This window comes from Typopeltis vanoorti, chromosome 5, assembly GCF_054136105.1.
Source record: "Typopeltis vanoorti isolate ZY-2024b chromosome 5, IOZ_Tvanoo_1.0, whole genome shotgun sequence".
Lineage (NCBI taxonomy): Eukaryota > Metazoa > Arthropoda > Arachnida > Uropygi > Thelyphonidae > Typopeltis > Typopeltis vanoorti.
Genome location: NC_143553.1, coordinates 40852168 through 40872263, shown reverse-complemented (window position 1 = coordinate 40872263; position 20096 = coordinate 40852168). Strand labels below are relative to the sequence as shown.

The window sequence follows — 20096 nt, the reverse complement described above, 5'->3', positions numbered from 1 at the left end:
CCTACTCTGCAACTCTCCATCTCCACCACTTAATCCATCCAAATACAGTGAACTGCCACTACCATCTGAATTCAAAAATATAATAATGGAATAACTCACTTTAAATATTATTTAATAGTATAATTTTTGCCTGTGTATTGCAGGCATCTTCAGTACATTTATAAATCTAATTGAACAGTAACTGACAATTCCAAAGGGCACCTCTTAAGTAGCTAATGAAAGAAAACTAAGAAAAGTCAATAAATTTCTTAACTAAAAAAATATATATATATACATACACAATAAAAAGTTAGGAAAGATTAGCTGATTTATAAAGTACTATCTCCCATAAAGGGAATAGATGTAAACCATCGGATCCATTTAAGTTAGGAGAGTGAAGTAAAGTTTCACATGTTTCTTTATAAAGCTGTTCCATGAGGAACAGACTTTTGTGAAGGACTCTTGTCTTCTTCCAATGAACTCTGTCTAGTGATGATGGCATATATATCCGATGGTTTATGTCTATCCCCTTTATGGGAGGTAGTACTTTATAAATCAGCTAATCTTTCCTAACTTTTTATTGTGTTTATATGTATGTGTATACATATATATCTGCATTTGAAACCTCCGAAGGCAATCCATTCCAGTCATGCACTGCACTGAGAGAGAAATCTAGTTTTTATCACTTTGACTGCATTCATTCTCAACTTCCAGGGATGCTCTCTCTTATCTTCTTCCTACCCTCCATAAAATGAAAATTCCATCTACTGTAATCCTGTATAACTCTTCAGAAGTTTGTAGCTCTATCAATCACCCCCCCCCCTCCTTCTGCCATCATCCGCATTCCACAAATTCTCAATCTTTCTCTCCCCTTATAATTTACATTCCTTAATCCTGATGTCATCTATAACACTCCTTTGCATTCACTCCACTGACTCATCACCAACATGGAAATCAGAAGACCAGACCTGCACACAGTCCAAGTGAGGTCTTATCAAGGTCTTGTAAAGAGGCGAATGGACTTTCTTATACTTGTTATGATTCATTTCAATTATCTTCTGAGTTGTATTTGCTAACTTTGCTATATGGCCCTTGAACTTCAACTTCTGGTTTATAAACACTGTAAGATTCCAGGCCTAATTGTGAGAAAAGGGTGTATGTGGAACTACAAGGGTGGTGATTATGAAGAGCTCAGCAGACAGCTTGCAGGTGTAGCATTGAATGAGGAGTTAGCTGTAAAAGAGATCAATGCAGCTTGGGGGATTTTCAAGAACTATCTAATAGATGCAATGTCTAAACGTATTCCAGGGGTCAGAAGGTTAAATAAGGTAGGTGTGAAATGGATGAATCAAGAGATTAAGCATGTGATACAGAGAAAGATGGCATTATGGAGGCAGCATAAGAGAAGTGGTAATAACCAATTCCATGAGGATTACAAAGACCAGGCAAGGTGGGTGACTTGGTTGGTAAGGGTAGCAAAAGTGAGGTATGAAGAGCAGTTAGCTAATGAAGCCGAAAAGAATCCTAAGGAGTTTTTTCGATATGTAGCCAGCAAAAGAAAGAATTATTATTGAAGGAAGACATTGATTGAAGAAAATGGTATAAAGACGGCTGTTGCAGAAGATGTGATGGAAATGCTTAATGAGCAGTTCATAAAGGTCTTTCAATCTTGCGAATGTGACTTCATGGAGAGATTGAGAGCAGTTGATGGTGGGGGAGGAGAGACTGACTGTGAGTGAGCAGAGGTGTATGTGGAGTTGAGTTAAACTTGATGTTAATAAGGCAGGAATGTGCTGGGGAGTTGACACCTGCCTTGACATATTTTTTTAATACGGTCTTGCACTGAGTCAAGTTTCTAAGCAGTGGAAGGAGGTCAAGATTGTGTCACTTCATAAGGGAAGTGATAGAACTCGAGCATCAAATTATAGGGCTCTGTGTGTCAGGTGTTGTTAACTTGTTGGAGAAGCTTGTGAGAACTAGGATTCAGAATTGGGTTGACAACAGTGGTATTATCTTTGATGGACAGCATGGATTTGCTGAAGGGAGGTCATGTTTTAGTAATCTACTTACTTATTACAATAAGGTGACTTCTTCCTTGGACAGAAGAGAAGGATACACTGTAATATACTTAGATTTTACAAAGGCTTTTGATAGACTATCGCATGATAAGTTGATAGTGAAACTAGCATGAAACTAGCAGAAGATGTGGCCTTACAAGAAGACTTGAATTAATTGGGAATGGGGATGCAAGTTCACTGTTGCAAAATGTAAGGTTTTAAATTTGGGAAACAAAGATGGGATGCAGAATTTATGCTTGGTGAGGATATATTGTCGGAGGTGGAGGAAATAAGAGATCTTGGGGTGCTAGTGGATAAGGATCTGAAATTTAGGGGACACATTGTCAAAATTATGAAGACAACACAAAGGCTTCTGGGAATGATGTGGAGGACACTGACTTGTAAAAGTAAGGAGATTCTTGTTCCATTGTATAAGATTTTGATTAGGTCACATGGACTACTGTGCCCAGATTTGGTCACCTAGTTTTCAGAAGGACAAAGAGATGTTGGAAAGGATCCAGAGGCAACTGACTAAGATAGTTTCTAATCTCTGGAATGTTGAATATGAGGAAAGATTGAGAAGAACCGATTTGCAGAGTCTGATGGATAGGAGGAAGAGGAGGAGATATGGTAGAGACTTAAAAGTTAGTAAGTGATTGTTATAGGATCAATGTTGGAGAGTTTGTGCAGAAATCAGTGGGAGATCAGGGGAGAACCAGAGGTCATCCCTGGAAACTGTATAAAGAAGGTGTGAGTAGGGGAGTGAGAAACAGGTTTTTTCCAAGCAGAGTTGTGAATGATTGGAATGCCTTGCCTGAGAGTGTGGTGTCTGCAGAGAATTTGAGTGCGTTTAAAGGATGGTATGATGAGCTGTTTGTATGATAAAAGGACCTCCTAGATGAGTCTTTGACTCCATAGGGTCTTGGATAATAAAATTTCAAGCAGCAGTAGGTGGACAGAGACTTCCACTCACTGATCTCACAATCTCAATCTGAAGGAAAAGTTTTTATTTTTTTATTTTTTTTTAGTTTGGTGATTTAAAACAACAGAGCAAGAAATGATTCATCAATGTACAGTATTCTGTGAAAATTCATATTAAACATAGCACTAATAATAATAAGTATCTGCTGAATTTATTATTATTATTTTTTTCAGAAATTAGACATTTTCTTTGGCTGAAGAAAATACACAAGAGATAAGAAATGTCTATTATGTTCAGACTGGTTTGATATTAGGATATAGAGCAATGCTTTCCAATTTCTTCATGTCACATGCCCTTAATGTCTCAGTAATTTTTTTCACAATACATCTTGGCCAAAAGAAATGGTAAACAGTTCCATTTATTAAATAGTGGATCCAAAGTACATAATAAGCATTTGTATCCTAAAAAATTAGTAGTCATTTGAAAAAATATGCATTAACTATGCACTGAGCTGTCTTGCAATGCTTAGTTTAGGAACCACTGGTATAGGAGATTTGAAATAGAAAGTGATCACAATTTAGATTTGAGCAAGATAAAACTGAGTATCATGCTGCGAATAAAAATATTCTATGAAAGTTTTTAAAAAATGTTAAGTGCTTTCAGATCTGAACTATAAGCTCAGATAAAGTAGAGTATTTGCCCTCCTTTAATGAGTCTTTGGACTCTCTGGAGGTGTTACTTAATAATAATAAATTTTATTAGAAATAATGTTATTGTTTCCATCCCCAAATCTCTTTTCACATTCACTGTGTGAGATACTCTGAAGGACATGCTAATCACATTGTAGGGGGACTCTCCTCCATTCAAGGGTTCAGCAGTAAAATGGTTTTGCAAACTGGCCACTAGATGGTGTATGGGACTAGCCTGTATAGTAACCAATCCAGAGTATTTCCTATCAGCTAGGGATAAATCCTATAACCACTTACTCTGACAGTTTGTGACTGGAGGGAGATCTAATATGGTGTTCTTCAGCAGAAACTGTTGAGGCCACATGTGGACAGGAGACTGGGTTCCTCTGTATGGGCGATCTGTTTGAGAGTTTGTCACCTCTCATTGCATGCTCCTGTTCCATATTATTTTTCCCTCTCCACATATAATGGATTACAACTAAACAAAACATGATTTTACTGTGGATCAAACCCCTCCCCCCCAAAAAAAAAAAAAATTAATAAAAAAAATTAATTCTTACCAAAAAAAAAAAAAAAAAAAATTTCTATATTCACTTCACCAACAACCTAAACAATAACATGAATGATGTGCACCACCACCACTACCTCTGGTCATCTAAACTGGAATTACTATTCTTAACAGAACACTGACTAGTAACCTGAACTACTGTTATGTGTTCTTTGACACATGACAGTAGTTAAGGTGCCAAATGAGACTAAACAAAATGGTTTTTTGAGATTTATGTTTCTCGTTTCTATGATACCACTACTGCTTCTCCTCTCCCAATCCAAACACATTCTCAGACTGTTCCTCAACGGGAATGAAGGCCTTTATCCATCATTCCACTCAAAATCCCCAGCCACCATTCAAGTCTTGGTTCTCGGAAGTGTGACAGTGCAGTACAAGATAAAAACTGAGTTTTTATCTTGCACTAAAAACGGTGCAAAACGGCATACTATTGAGTGGTTTAAGACCAAAACTCCAGCTTTTGACTCTGCCTCTGTTGTAGCTCGTAACAGCTTTAAAAGAACTATCAGCAAATCCAAATCAGATTTTGAAAGGATCAAATGCTGAAACCTCTGCAGTCCAAATGGCAGTTGACCATTGCCAAGGCCATTGGACCCAACTTTTTACCGACCCATGTTTCCACCATTCACATCTAGATGGTACTTTAGTATACTCTAAAGACCAGGCCAACTTAGTGGCATCACTCTTTTCTTCCATTTCCTGCACTGATGACCGAGGCAATGTTCTCCCCACTTTATCAAGAACTGCTTGCTCCATGCCACCTATAGTCTTCCACCAGAAAGAAATCAAAAGAATCCTTAACCTGAACACAAGCAAAGCATCTAGTCCTGATGGTATATACTGCCTGTTGTTTTGAAGAATATAGCTCACACCTAACATCTATCCTATAGCATGAAAACAGGCCTATGTCCATCCATTTCAAAGATAATGATAAAAATCAGCCCACAAGCTACCATCCAATTGTCCCCACTTCTGTTATCTCAAAAAAACTACGGAGAAGGTCATCAACGGTCAACTTCTGCATTGCCTGTAGACTCACTCACTAATTAGTGACCAGCCATATGGATTCTGCTGCCCTCTATCCACATTAAATCTTCTAGCTTTGATTACCCCTTCTGAATTCAAACTATGGGAAAAAAATGGAGAAACTCGCATGTCTCAACATTTAAAAAGCATTTGATCAGGTTTGGCATAGCATCCTACCAAATGGGTATTCTATGGTCTGGTTACTCATCATGTTATGGCAGATGGTTTCCTCTCCTCAGTTTCCCACCATTACAGGAGTACTCCACATTCTGTACTCTTAACCACTCTCTGCTCCTGTATATAAATGAACTGTTCTTACAGACTTCAAATCCTATCCATAGCTTTGCTGATGAATAGGATTAAAGGATTGGATAGGGTAAGAACAACCTTATAGACTTCAGTTCCTACCAAAACTGTCCTGTCTGGTCTCTTGTAAAGAAAGATTTCATGTCTTCCCCTAACTTTCAATACTACTAAGATATCCAAACATGATCAGATTTCCCTTCTTGGCTGACTTATACCTCCAGTCTTTCCTAGCATAAACATATCTCAGCCATAGTTTCTTTAACTGCCAAAGAAGTTTGTACTTTTCTGCTCAAGACCCAACTTCACACCTCTACAACTGTTAACTCTACTAATCCCAAATCTTCCCAACCACGGAATATTGCTCACATGTTTAGGATAATGCATAGAAATAATTTCTAAGATTGCTTGATGCTCTCTAGAAGAGGGCAGTTTTGTTAATTAATGATCTCTTTCACAGATTCACTTCAATCCTTCTCTCATAGACATTCAGTTTCCACTTTGTGATGTTTACTACACAGATACTTTCATGGAGAGTGATCTGCTGAATTGGTCATTAATATTCTTCTGCTTTCCTCCAAAATCATAAGAGCTGCTGCTAACTAACACTCGTTTACAGTCTATCTAGAAACTCACTGATCCAACTTCTCTGTCTCCTCTTTTATTCTGTTTACCTCTGTTCTTTGGATCAGCCTTTTTCACTCTATGCTCTCCAGAGAAATTGAGTTTTAGTTGTTTAAAAAAAAAAAAAAATTAACAGATTCCTCCTTTTCTTCTTACACTTGCCCAAACATGGCACCGATGTGTTTATAGTGCCTGAAAATTATCTTGTGATCATTTTTATGTATGTCAGATACATAATAAAATAAAAAAATTGACAAGAAGAAATAAACCTTTAGAGACCCAGTGGCAAAATATGAAAAATCTTACTGGATAGAAAGCTTTATGGCAAACTGAATGTAGAGGCAGTCATGGAAATGAAGAAATCCATGAAAGTTTTTCTGTTAAGCAAGTCATCATGCTCATAGAGAAGACAGAAAAAAATGCCAGAAAGCTTGCATATAAAAGTAACTAAACAAACGTTATAGGAAGACGAAAGAATACAGAAGATAAATATCTCAAAGGATGCCTTTTGAAATGGAGAAGGGGAAAAAAAGTACTACCAAAGGAATTGGAGATAATAAGGGTGACAACAGATGTCTTGGAGTAATTTAAAAAATAATTGCCTGGGATGTGTAGCTATTGGGCAGAGGTAAAAATTATTCAGAAGTCATAATTATTTTTCAGAATTGGAAGTAGAAAAAAGATATCAGAAATTTTGTGGGGGTAAAAACTGAAAAAACACTATCCTATGAAGAGCATATTAGAATAATTTTCTGAACTACAACAAAATAATTATTAAGACTTGATGATCACTTATGTTATCTGCATATTAGGTAATATTTAGTATAAAAGTAACTGCTTTGAATTATTAGGACTTCATCAGCATTGGTGAATTAATATTGGTGAAATCATTGATGAATTGTTATTCAGTCGTTTTCTATGAATTGGCTTTTGATGAATTTTCATGGACACCCCAAGGCACATTTTCCTTATCTTTTATTATGAGGTAAGAGCCGTTTTGAATGCAGTAGGTGTGTGTTGTCTGATATTCCTTAACTTTAATATGTATTTTAAAAATGGTTTACATATCTAAAGGAAATTAGAATTCAATATAAAATTCTGTATATTTCACTTATTGTAACATGAGTTATCATTAAGAAGAGAGAATAGAAGATTGGTTAAAATATGAATAACAAGAATGAGCTGTATAGTAAGAGTATACTTCCTTGTGTTTCAGTCACAACTGACTGTACAGTGGAATGTATCTAAAACAATGGATAAATGTAAATCTGACAAAGGTAAGTCCTCAACCTCCCGAAAACCAGACAAGTCGATAGGAAAATTTTTACAATGGAACTGTCGTGGGATTCTCTAGAATATCGGTGATATCAAGATGTTGTTGCAGAAACGCAAACCTTTCTGTTTCTGTCTACAGGAAACGTACTTAAGACCCAATGAGGATCGTACCTTTAGGAATTTCACTGTTGTATGTAAGGACAGAACTGGAGGTGGTCCTGCTCGTGGAGGAGGAGTTATCCTAGTGGACAGTCATATTCCTTTCCCCCAGTCCAGCTTAATACTACTCTGGAAGCAGTAGTGATTCGGCTCTCTGTGGGGTTTCTTGTTACAGTATGTTCAATTTATTTACCACTGAGTGCTGAGTTAAATGAAATTGATCTTGACAATCTTATCTTGTAACTACCTGAACCCATACTTTTGATGGGTGACTTTAATGGTCACAATACTCTGTGGGGTACTGCCAACACTAACAGACGAGGTCGAATCATTGAAAGAGTCCTTGATAATAATAACCTTTCCCTTTTAAATAATAAAGTTAATACTTTCTTTCATATGCCTACCCGTTAATATTCTGCAATTGATCTTACAATCTGTTCCCCTTCCATTCTTGCACTGCTCACATGGGACATTGAAGAGAACATATATGGAAGCGATCACTTCCCTGTTCTATTCTCATAAGAACCATGTTTACACACACGAATACCTATATGGAAAATGGACCAGGCTGCGATTGGAATAGTTTTTCTTGTCTTGCAAAATTTAATGCTGCTACTATCAGTGAAACACCTATTAATGAAGTGGTAAAGTATATAACAGAGTGCATTGTCCGTGCACCAACAGCCTCCATCCCGAAAACATCATCTCAGTTTCCATTCTATTCAAAGTCTTGGATAGATACTCCACCACATCAAACTTAATAGCTTTCAAGTGTGCTCGAGCCAAAGCATGTTATGTGAGATGTCAGAGTCAAAAACAATCATGGATCCAATTTACTACATCAATTAATCAAATGACCAGTTCAAAAATTGTATGGATAAAATCCAGAAAATGAAAGGCAGATATAGTACACATTGTTTGTCTACCTTAGAGCATAATGGAAGTGTTATTGCTGATCCCAAAGCTATTGCAGACACTTTGGGAGAAACTTTTGCTAGAATCTTAGCAACAGCTTTATATTCTCCTGAATTTTTAATGCTGAAAGAGCAGCAAGAGAAACAAAGGCTTTTTCTACCAACATTCTTCAGCCATATAAGCAGCCATTTGTTAAGGAGGAACTAAAAAGAGCTCTCCTACAATCTCACCCTAGTTCAATAGGGTCTGATGACATCCATTATGAAATAATAAAACATCTACCATCATCTTCTATGGATCTTCTCTTATTATACAATAGAATACTTGCAGAGGAAGAGTTTCCAAATTCTTGGCATAAGTCAGTTGTCATTGCTATCCCAAAACCAGGAAAAGATCCAACACAAGCAAATAATTACTGACCCATTGCTCTGACCAGCTGTCTTTGTAAAATATCAGAGAAAATGGTTAATGCCAGACTTCTCTGGTGTTTAGAAAGCAACAGTCTTCTCTCCAGTACACAGTGTGGTTTCCATAGACATCGTTCAACTTTAGACCATTTGGTTTGTTTAGAAATTTGCATAAGAGATGCATTTCTGAAATGAGAACATCTCGTTTCAGTTTTCTTTGACATGGAAAAAGCTTATGACACAGCCTGGAGATATGACATGTTAAAAGATCTCTATAACCTAGGTCTCAAAGGACACCTGTATTTATTAAAAACTTTGTCTGTGCGAACTTTCCAAGTCTGAGTAAAACGTACGCTTTCTTGACCATATCATCAAGAACAGGGTGTTCCCCAAAGCTCTGTCTTAAGTGTGACCCTTTTTGCTATTAAAATTAACTCAATCATTGAACAGCTTCCTCCCACTGTAGTCAATGCTCTATATGTTGACTATTTCACAATTTACTGTCGCTCATGTAACATGAGGGTAATTGAAAGACAACTTCAGCAAGCAATTGATAATGTCTCTCTTTGAGCTCTTAATAATGGTTTAGGTTTTCAACAGAAAAAAGTGTCTGTGTACACTTCTGTTGAAAACACTCATCACCCAGATGTATTAGTATAATAACATTTGTTGTAATTTTACTATATGTAGATACTGCTTTCCTTGACTTGTTTTGTATATGCATATGTACTGCTGAAACCTCTGCAGTAATTTTGTTTATATATAGATACTGCATTGTTTAACTTAAATTTTGTATATGCATTTTATTTACTGGTTTATATTTTGACTAATCATATATTGCTGTAGGATACCTTGTCTATTTGTGTACCTTCTAGTAATTCTGTTTGTGTATTGCTAAATTCTGTTTATTCTGCATTGCTAAATTTAATTTTCATCCATGCATATTGTATAATTTGCATGGATGAAATTGTATATTGTATAATATAATATTGTATAAGTTCATTATTGACCCTGAGGATGGAGACGCTCAATTACATGTAGCAGCTTTCGAAGGGAATAGATGCCACACTTACAGGAACTTCTTAGCGATCCAGATCTGTATCATGAAATTCACTGCAGAGTGCGGCCATATGGTGCTACTCCTTTGCGGATAGCAACTACCAGTGGACATGTTTTTTGTATTCAGTACTTGATTGACCACAATGCAAGTATTGATTTAGCTGATATCAAAGCTCAGACTCCTCTTTTTGTTGCAATTCAAAAGCAGCATCTCAGTTGTGCACACATTCTTCTTAAATCTGGGGCTAATCCAAGTGGAGATGCAAGCAACAATTGTACTCCACTTTATATTGCTGCAAAAGATGGATTTCTGGAGGGGATAAAGCTATTACTGAAATTTGGTGCAGAAACTGAACTGGATGAACGATTGATTGGCTGTTTGCCTGGACTCCCTTTGCATACTTCTGCTGTTTATCATCACTTTGAGTGTTATGCATCTCTGTTTCTGATTGGTGAAAAATGTGATTTACGAAGGATTCGTCCATCTTTGCCGTCTAATGTTATAGCCTATGTTTCCTTACCACATGCCTTGGTTCGACATCGATGTTCAGCTCAGTTTGCGCATCTTTTAATAGAATGTGATGGTTACTTTAGGCAGCTGGATACAAGAGGACGTTTGTGTACTGAAATACCTATAGATGGGACATGTAAAAGAATTCTGAAAGAAGCTATGTCTTTACCATTACGTCTACAGTCAGCATGCCAGATAGCTATTCGTTGACAATAGTGCCGTCATAGCATCCACCAGATTACCTCTTTACCTTTGCAACAAAAGCTGATAGACTATGTATGCTATAGTGATTTGATACCAAATTTTTGGGAGTATTTTATTTTATAAGTTTTGTGCCAAAAGCCATATATTTCATCTTATGCAGCATTGCATTTAATTTATGAAGATGTTCTAAAATGGAATAATGGTATATTTTTGAAACAAATAAGCATTATTTATTAAGTGCTAAGGAAGGTTTTCTTAAAAAAAAAATGTTTTAGAAAGGTAATTTTCTGTATGAAAGGGAACAACAAAAAAATTTTAACATTTCTGTCTATATCTTAAAACCTAAGGTTGCATTTGGGTTTGTCTCCACTGATAATATAGCTGAAAAATATAATGAAATCATTCAATACTGGCACCTCCAGAAAACTCATGCTAAAATTAATTTATATGTCATGCCATGCTTTCAAAAATTGGGACTTCTTAGTTGTATCAGTGCTGTTAAGCCATGTTATGTTTTAGTACTCAATGCTTAGTTATATGAAATGCATAACATACCGATTTCTTTTTCACAGTTGCCAGCCTGGCTGGCCAAGTGGTTAGCATGTCCGCTCTCCAGTCAAGAGGCTGCGGGTTCGAATCCTACCATGGGCATGGATGTTTGTGATTGTCTGTGGAAATACCAGTTGGGTGGTCAGCAGTAGATGGCGTTGGTGTAGTTGCAGTCAGTTGGTGGATTCTGAGTGGTGGAAGCAGAGTTGTGGTGTAGATGCCCTCCCTCCACGAGTCCTTGGACTCCCTGGAGGTGACAAATAATAATAATTCCTTTCTGCCTATTTTTCTGCTGCTGTAAAAGCATCTGTTATAATTACTGCATTCCTTGTCTTGGTGTTGCATATTTTGTGTATTAACTTATATTATCCTGGTTGGCCGAGTGGTTAGCGTATCCGCTAACCAGTCACAAAAGGCTGTGGGTTCGAATCCTGCCATGGGCTTGGATGTTTGTGATTGTCTGTGAAAATACTAGTGGTGGACGGTAGATGGTGTTCATTGTAGTTGGTGGAGATAGAGTTGTAGAGTAGATGCCCTCCCTCGATGAGTCTTTGGACTCCCTGGAGGTGTCAAATAGTAGTAATAATAATGATTATTATTATTCAGGCCTCCACGGAGTCAAAAGACTCATCGCGGGAGGTCCTTCCTGAGAAACACAAAGTCTATTATACTACTCCTTAAACTCATTGACTGTTGTTGCTCTCACCACTATCAGGCAATGCATTCCATGGTTCAGCCACTTTCCATGCAAAGAAATCACTCCCCACCCTCTTGCTCAGTTTCCTTTTGTAACTTCCAGGGATGGCCCCTTGTCATCACTCCTTCCTGCTGTTCAACCAAGCAAAAGAACTTCCCAGTGTCAACCCTGTAACCACCTCTCAACAGTTTAAAGGTCTCAATCATATCACCTCTCCTTCTATTCACCAAACTGCAGTCCACATTCCCTCGGCCGATCCTCATAACTAACATTGTACAGTCCTGAAACCATCTTTGCTATCTGCCTTTGTACCCTTTCCACAGTTAATTTATCCTCTTCAAATCCTGGGGACCAAATCTGAGAACAATAGTCTAAGTGTGATCTGATCAGAGTCTTATATAATGGAATAACTCTTTTATCTCTGCTGGTCAGTGTCATTCTCATTATTGCAGCAATCCTCTGTGTTACCTTCACCACCTTTGCAATATGTCCCCTAAATTTCAGGTTTCTATTAATCATCAACCCCAGATCTCTTGTTTCCCCCACTTCCTCCAGTATAGCTCGTCCCATCGATGTGTCCCAAACCTCAAGACCTTACATTTTACTGCATTAAAACGACATCCCCATTCATTTGCCCATCTGTCTAGCTTATTCAAATCCTCTTGCAGGGCTACCACATCTGCACTATTACTAATAACCCTCCCCAGCGTCGCATCATCTGCAAATCAGCTGAATATCCCCCTTGCAATCCACTGATAATGTCATTGATATAAAGGTTAAACAATAGGTTCCAGTACTGAGCCGTTTGGGACCCCACTTGTAACCCTCTACCTCCTTGAAACTGCCCCACCATACACAACTCTGTGATACTTATTGGACAGCCAATCCTGAATCCAGTTGACCAACCTAACATCCAGACCCATATTGTTAGAACCATATTGTTAACTGTTTTTGTACTACCATAATAATCTCTGACCTTGTGAGTTGCTGTGCCGTCTGCAGCAGTTCTGTTTATCTGTAGATGCGGCTTTGTGGAACTACATTTTTGTACAGACATGTTTACAATTTTGTGTAACTGCTTATGCTACAGAAAAGTTGTAACCTTTAGTATGGCACAGTATGACCTGTGTTGTCTTTGTGCCAAATAAACTATAAATCAAATTATTAGCTCAAGGGAATCGAGTATAATTCTGTAATAATTCAAGGTTAACTGTGTGTGTGTGTGTGTGTGTGTGTGTGTGTGTGTATGTATATATATATATATATATATATATAGCAAAATTGCACAAATTGAGTACCGTAAAAGGTATGATAACATAGCTAAGATGGTTTACTGGCATTTATGTAAAAAGTATAGATGGTTTAAAGTATCTAAAGACTATTGGAAGCATAAAGTTCACCAGAAAATGGTTGAGAATGAAAAAGCTAAAATACTCTGGGATTTCAAAATCCAGACTGACAAAAGTTTGGAATGTAATATACCTGATATAACAGTGGTTGAAAAAAATAAAAACAAGGGTGTTAAGTTTATTGAAATATCAGTAACAGGAGATTGCCGGATTGAGGACAAAGAAAATGAAAAAATTACAAAGTATTGCGATTTGCAAGTTGAAGTTGAATGAATCTGGCAAAAGAAAACGAAAGTTGTTCCCATAATAATAGGTGCTTTAGGTGCCATCCCTAAAACATTGAAAAAACATCTAGAAGCACTCGAGTTAGATGGATTAAAAATTGGGCAGCTGCAAAAGGCTGCTTTGTTCGGCACAGCATTCATTTTCAGAAAGTATTTCCACAACTCATAGGCCTTTGGGTAGGGCTGGAATTAGTGGAATATAACCAGCCTTTTACTTAAGACTGAGGAAGCAACTCAAGCTTTGATGAATATTTTACACACACACACATATATATATTTATTTTAAATGAACAGATTATGGTGATATTACTTTCCAGAACTTTGAGACAGGTATGCAATCCAGTCAGTTAAAATGAGGGTGATGACAGCATTTTGCAAGTTTCTAGGAATAGATAATTGAATTTCAATCTACAGTAGTGGTTTGATTGAAAAGAACTGTATAGTGTCTATTCAATAGGAAGCAAGGATAGAACTTTTGATTCAAAAATGTTGATGTAGTGTTTTGGTATTTTTGAATTCTAAGCTTTGCAGAATTGCTAGTCTATCCAAAGTAACAAAGTATCCAAAGTACCCTGTTCCAGATATATCGGGTTGAGAAAAAAGTGGTATTGAAAAGTTGGTTTTCCAGATGTTGCATAAAATATCAGCCAAAGCCAGTGAGATAGAACTGTTCTCTCTATTTGTTTGTACAGTTTGTTCTTCCATATGAAATATCCTATGATCCAACAAAAACTGAAGAATTTCTTGGAGTGATATGTTTGTGAATAGAGAAACTACATCAAAGGAAACCATAATTTCACTGGTACAGATTTTTAATTTTTTTTCTTCTTTAAAGTCGATGCTATTTTTGTTTAGAGCTGGTGTGGTCAGTAGATAAGTGGGACAGCCAATGCAGTTAACAGTGCGATGTAATGGATAACCAGCTTTGTGAAACTAGGGCAGGCCATAGATGTATGGGGGTTGAGCATGATGAATTCCAAATTTTTCAGTAGGGTTGTCATTCAAAGAAAATGCTTGGTCCAATAATTTAATTTATTTGATTCTGATTTGGATCTCTGCTCATTATACTATATGTTGATACCATAGAGTGTAATAGCAAACTTTGTCTTTTACTAAAGTACAGATTGTTCAGTTTGTCTTGAAGGTCTGGGAAGTAACTACCTTAAACTGTTCATAAATTGGTGTTTATTAGTTAACCTTGAATTACACTAGTTCCCTTGATCTCAAATAATGTATTATCTTGTACACTCAGCTGTGACAGAGACCGAAGAAAATATACTCATGCTGTGTGACTCATTCTTTTGAGTTCTGAATTCCTGGATGATGCTTATGTTAAATTCCAATTTCCTTTACATGTGTAAACTGTTCATAAAATATATTACTGTGTCCACTAACATTTCTATAAAATATCTAGTAACATTTCTTAACTTAAGTGTGATGGGAATGAACAATAAGCATATGTGTTTGTATTCCCATATTTTTAAAAGAAAGTTGACTTATATACTGCCATAGGATTCTTTTCTCAGGTTTCTTCTGTTTAAATTATAATTGATATTGAGTTATTTGTAGGTAACTTTAAGCAACTTGGTCATCATAGTAGGTGACCCTAACAAGTCATTTGCTGATTTAAGAAGAGGGATAAATTATTCTCATCTGTTATCCTTTCAAGAAAGATACACAGCATTTTCATTGTATTCAAATGAGAATAGGAATAATTGCATAATAAGTTTCTTCACTTTGGATTGAAGAGATAGTTGTCTTGAGTATGTCATTGGTATACTGCCAAAGAAGAGTGCCAGATCAAAAGACAGTAAGAATGGATTGAAATTCAAGTTAGAACTGCCAAAGTGGTAGACACTTGCAGTTTGTCTACAGCAGATTATTGTAATCAGGAGTCAATAAGCACAAATAATGAATTTATCATCATAATGTATTAATCTTCACATCTGTTGCATGTACTTTTCCTGACAGCTGTGGTTAAGAGATTTTGTCATGAGGCCTACCTATTAAAGTTTTTTTTGTAATATAGTAATAGTAATTACTATAGTAATAATAAAACCAAGACTCACTAATGAAGATACAATAATGATTCTCTTTTAAAATATATGTATATCATAAAGTTATATATATATATATATATATATATATATATATATATATATATATATATATAATCGATTATCATTTAATGAAACATTGGTTATGACTATTTTTATAGTATGGACGCGAAAAAATAGCCAAACAAGAAAGAAGAAAATTGCCTCCTTTTAAAAATGATGAAGAGGAGAAGGAAGTGGATAATAACAGTAATGTTCATCCACCTACAGAACTTACAAAATCTGGTATTTTATTATATAGAATTTTTTTTTTAAAATAAAATTCTTCAGATTGGAACAGAGTTTCATTGTAATAATATTACAATGAAACTTTGTTCTTGTATGTTTTGTGTTATGCTTATGTACAAATATATTAATATGCTCTTTATAATGTTTCATATTTGTAGGTTGTTAAATGATTAACAACATAAATTATGTAAGGAAAATAAGGAATTTAACACAAACCACTACTTTGTGATGAGTATCTTATCATGTCATTAGAATGAACATAGACAAAATGGACCACGACATGAAGCAATTAAGAAATGAACAGAAGTTAATGCTTCTGTTCTGCTAAGTCATGTGATATTATTGGGAACTGTGGTAACTGAGAACATAGTCATTAACACAGTAATAAATAAGCATAGTTGAAGGAGAAGGTGGAGACCAGAACTAGTGTCACTTAAAAAAAAAAAAAAAAAAAAAAAAAAAGCTCCAAAATGACATAGCACCTTGGATGAGGGCACCACTCACCAACCAATTGTATTAGCTCGGTTAGAAAATATTATTTTTGGGTAGAGTATTGTATTAATGAGAATTTGATGTTAGTAGTTAATGAAGCTAGATACTTAGTAGTAAAGGACAGAAGTGCCAAGAGAGGTGGTTTAGTCATCAGGTAGTTTGCACTCTGAAGAGATCAACTTGAAGTATTAGCAAGTTTTGCTCTTATTTACAAGGCATTAATACGACTACATCTGCACTAGTATGCCAAGTTGTAGTCATCAGTATTGTGCGAAAATGAGAAGACATTCAGAAAGAGCTAATGGTAAGGACAGTGACCAAACTATCTGGCCTATAGAATTGTGCATTTGAGGATAGATTGAGAGGGTGTAGGCTTCAAAGTTTGAGAAATAGGCAGTGGAAAGGAGATGTGATGGAAACATATAAGGTAGCATGAAAGGATCTTATTGCAGATCCAATTGAGATTTTGCAGTTTTTGTCAAATGGGTGTCATACCAGAAGTCAGTCATATGAAGCTTAATAAACACATGGTTGGGAAGCATGTGAGGTCTGGATTCTGTGTGGAATGGATTATTACTGAGTGTTGAGTGCATCTTTAGTGAATGTGTTCAAAAAGAGAGGGTAGGTCTAGATAAGATAATGAGGCATTTTGTGATTAGAAGGGGAGGGAGGGAGGGCTTTTCTCCCATAGTTAGTCCTTGAGCCCCTTTTTTTTTTTTTTTTTTTTTTTTCCTATCACTGATTATTTGCATATGTATAGTAGGCATCTAGTTTAATGTACATTTCCTTTTACAGGGATCATTAAAAAAAAATAAAATTGGTTTAGCATGTAGGAACAAATGTACACATTGCCCATTCGTGTGTGTGTGTGTGTGTGTGTGTGTGTGTGTGTGTGTGTGTGTGTGTGTGTGTGTGTGTGTGTGTGTGTGTGTAATTTCATACCAATTTATGCACAATATGAAGGAGTTGCTGTCATATTCCATTGGGCAGTATAGGTTTTTCTTTTATGGCATCTTCTCTTTGTTTCAAGAAAATGTTTTGTATTGCAGTGCATATTATAGTGCATATAATATGCACTATAATATGCACTCTGTATCTTATGCTCTCTGTATCTTAAGATATTTTGACATGTCTTGTAGAGTAGTGGTTTTATATATATAGGAACTAAATCTTTTAATTCATAAAATTTGCTTATAGTTATCAGGATTTTTCATGCAATTTACATTTCTATTCCAACTTGATATTTTTTTTTAAAATATAAGCTGTATGACAATTTAAATTAATTCATTTAATGAATTTTGTTTTAATTGTTTTTAGAGGATATCCTTAAATCAGGGTTTACCAACCCTATGCTCTTGGGTGCCTTGATACCCGCCAATGTATTCAGTGGTGCCTACTCAGCCATATAGAATCTTGTATTATTCTATTGATTTTATTGCAGGAAAATTATCTGGCTGGAAATCAGCATAGGAAGATCCTACATAAAAAGTTGCTCGCTTTCAGTGTGTTAATAGTAGTTAGTCTTTCTCTTCAAATTTTACACTTCAGCTAAAAGTCAGTATCAGTTAGTTTGAGGGCATCTTTGTGAGCAGTTCTTGGGTTTTAAACAGTTATCATGATCTCCTAAAATGAATATAGATAGTAAAAACAAACAAACAAAAAAAACATTTTATTAGCAACCTGAATGGGAAGAAGCCTACTGCTTTGTTAAAATAAGGCAAATATGCGTGTAGGTGGTAATTCTGTTGCAGTTTTGAAGAAACATAATGTGGAGCAGCATTTCAAGATTAATTGCTCTTCATTTGACCAAAAGTGAGAAAGAAAAAAGTATATGAATTAAAGTCAAAACTTGCATCTCAACAGTTACTGTATTTATTCGAATATAACTTGCACCCCTGATTTGACTTTATGAAAAAAGAAATTAAAAAGTTTTGCATATAGTTCACACACAAAAAAAAGTTTAAACACGTTTACATTGGGGTGATAGCATTTCACTCACCGTGGTAAACAAAACAGTCACTATACCGCAGATGCAAAGAAAACAAGTAGTTGTATTTTATCACTGAATAAGGTACAGAAACATTTGCAGTCAGTGCAATATATTTGTCAACAAATCGTGCAATTAGAGACAGCTGGGATAAAAACGGCACTAACTAATGAAACACATATCCCTTCCCACAGAAACTATGCTATATAGACTCAAGCAAAACTGTTTGTTGTGCTGCCAAACACAGTATCTAACTAAAAATGGTCCAAATATTTGTCCATATTTTCAATTACATGAAATAAGTGTTTGTTCGATTGCGTTTGAAATTTTCATTGTCATTAAGACAAAGGCTAACTTCAAAGAAAATTCTACCAGAGAATTGAAACTAACATGCCATGTAATGTGTGTGTGAGTCAGCCTGACAGAACTGGTAATGAGAAGTCCCGTCGGAACGATGAATGGGTGAAACAGCATCCCGATGTGAAGGTGTTAAAATTAAGAAATATATAGCGAATGTTGTTATGGCAATTTTAGATATTTTTGAATTCAGTTGTTGAAGAGAATCAACATTTCAACTCAACTGTTGGCTTTCATTTGTCAGTCATGCAATCTTTTGTTAATACCGTACCAATCATATGCATGTCTTCATAACTGCTCAATCTCTACCGGCCTACCATTGCTGTCCATTTCGTGCTATATATAAGAAATATATAGCGAATGTTGTTATGGCAATTTTAGATAGTTTTGAATTCAGTTGTTGAAGAGAATCAACATTTCAACTCAACTGTTGGCTTTCATTTGTCAGTCATGCAATCTTTTGTTAATACCGTACCAATCATATGCATGTCTTCATAACTGCTCTATCTCTACCGGCCTACCATTGCTGTCCATTTCGTGCTCTGATTTCACTTTTCATTAGTCACTTGTGAAGATTGTTCATTATGTATCTCAAGTCTTGTAAATTACTGGTAATTTTTGCTTGAAATAATGAGAAAGATAATGACTATTTGGGTAGATGACTGATGATGCACACAAGGAAATGGCTCTGAATGCCAGAAGTAGTGATAGTGAATAGGAGATTCTTGGTAAATCATACCCATTTTCAGTTTTTTCCTGATAAACTTAGTTTCCGAAAATCCTTGCATATATCTCACGCTATGGTTTTTTAACTTTAATTTTGGGGAAGAAAAAAAAAACGAGTAAATATGGTAGTTTTTATTAGACCAATAATAAAGCATAAAAATGCCTTCTTATAAAATTACTCACATAATAGAAAAAAAGGTAAAAACCATATCAGGATTGTGAATTGATAAGAGGCTTTTATTGCAGGAGCAGATTCTTCATTTGAGTGCTTTAAAAACAAACAAGAAATTATGACAGTGACATCAGACCTGCAGCTTTCAAATAAAACAACACAAGGCAATTGAGCTCAGTTTCCCTTGACCTGCAAGCCCAACTGAAAAATGATTTAGGAAAATGTGAATACTTATCCCTGCAATTTGAGTCAATGAATGTATCAGATATACAGCAGAATGGCTGTTTTAGTAAGAATGGTATTTGAGGACTTTTCTGTTAGGGAGGAGCTGTTAAAATTATTGCCCATGAATGGTCAAACAACAGGAATGGAAATTTACTGTACATTTAAACAATACATCGAAAAAATAGATTTCCCTCTAAGCAAGTTGGCAGCAATTG

At 35.8% G+C, this 20096-nt stretch overlaps 1 protein-coding gene across 3 annotated transcripts in view; it reads left to right on the top strand.

Annotated features, from left to right (window-relative positions):
- Gpat4 (Glycerol-3-phosphate acyltransferase 4) overlaps positions 1-20096 on the top strand; it is a 470968-nt gene that overhangs the window by 21432 nt on the left and 429440 nt on the right. For 2 of the 3 annotated variants that reach the window (XR_016548355.1, XM_090393085.1), the window contains exon 2: positions 15796-15919. Coding sequence is in view for 2 of the 3 variants with exons in the window: in XM_090393085.1 (XP_090249211.1) it covers positions 15796-15919 (124 nt within the window). In the remaining variant the exon portion in view is untranslated. Of the gene's footprint in view, positions 1-7047; positions 7154-15795; positions 15920-20096 lie in introns of those variants that run through there. The other variant, XM_090393086.1, reaches the window with a different exon arrangement.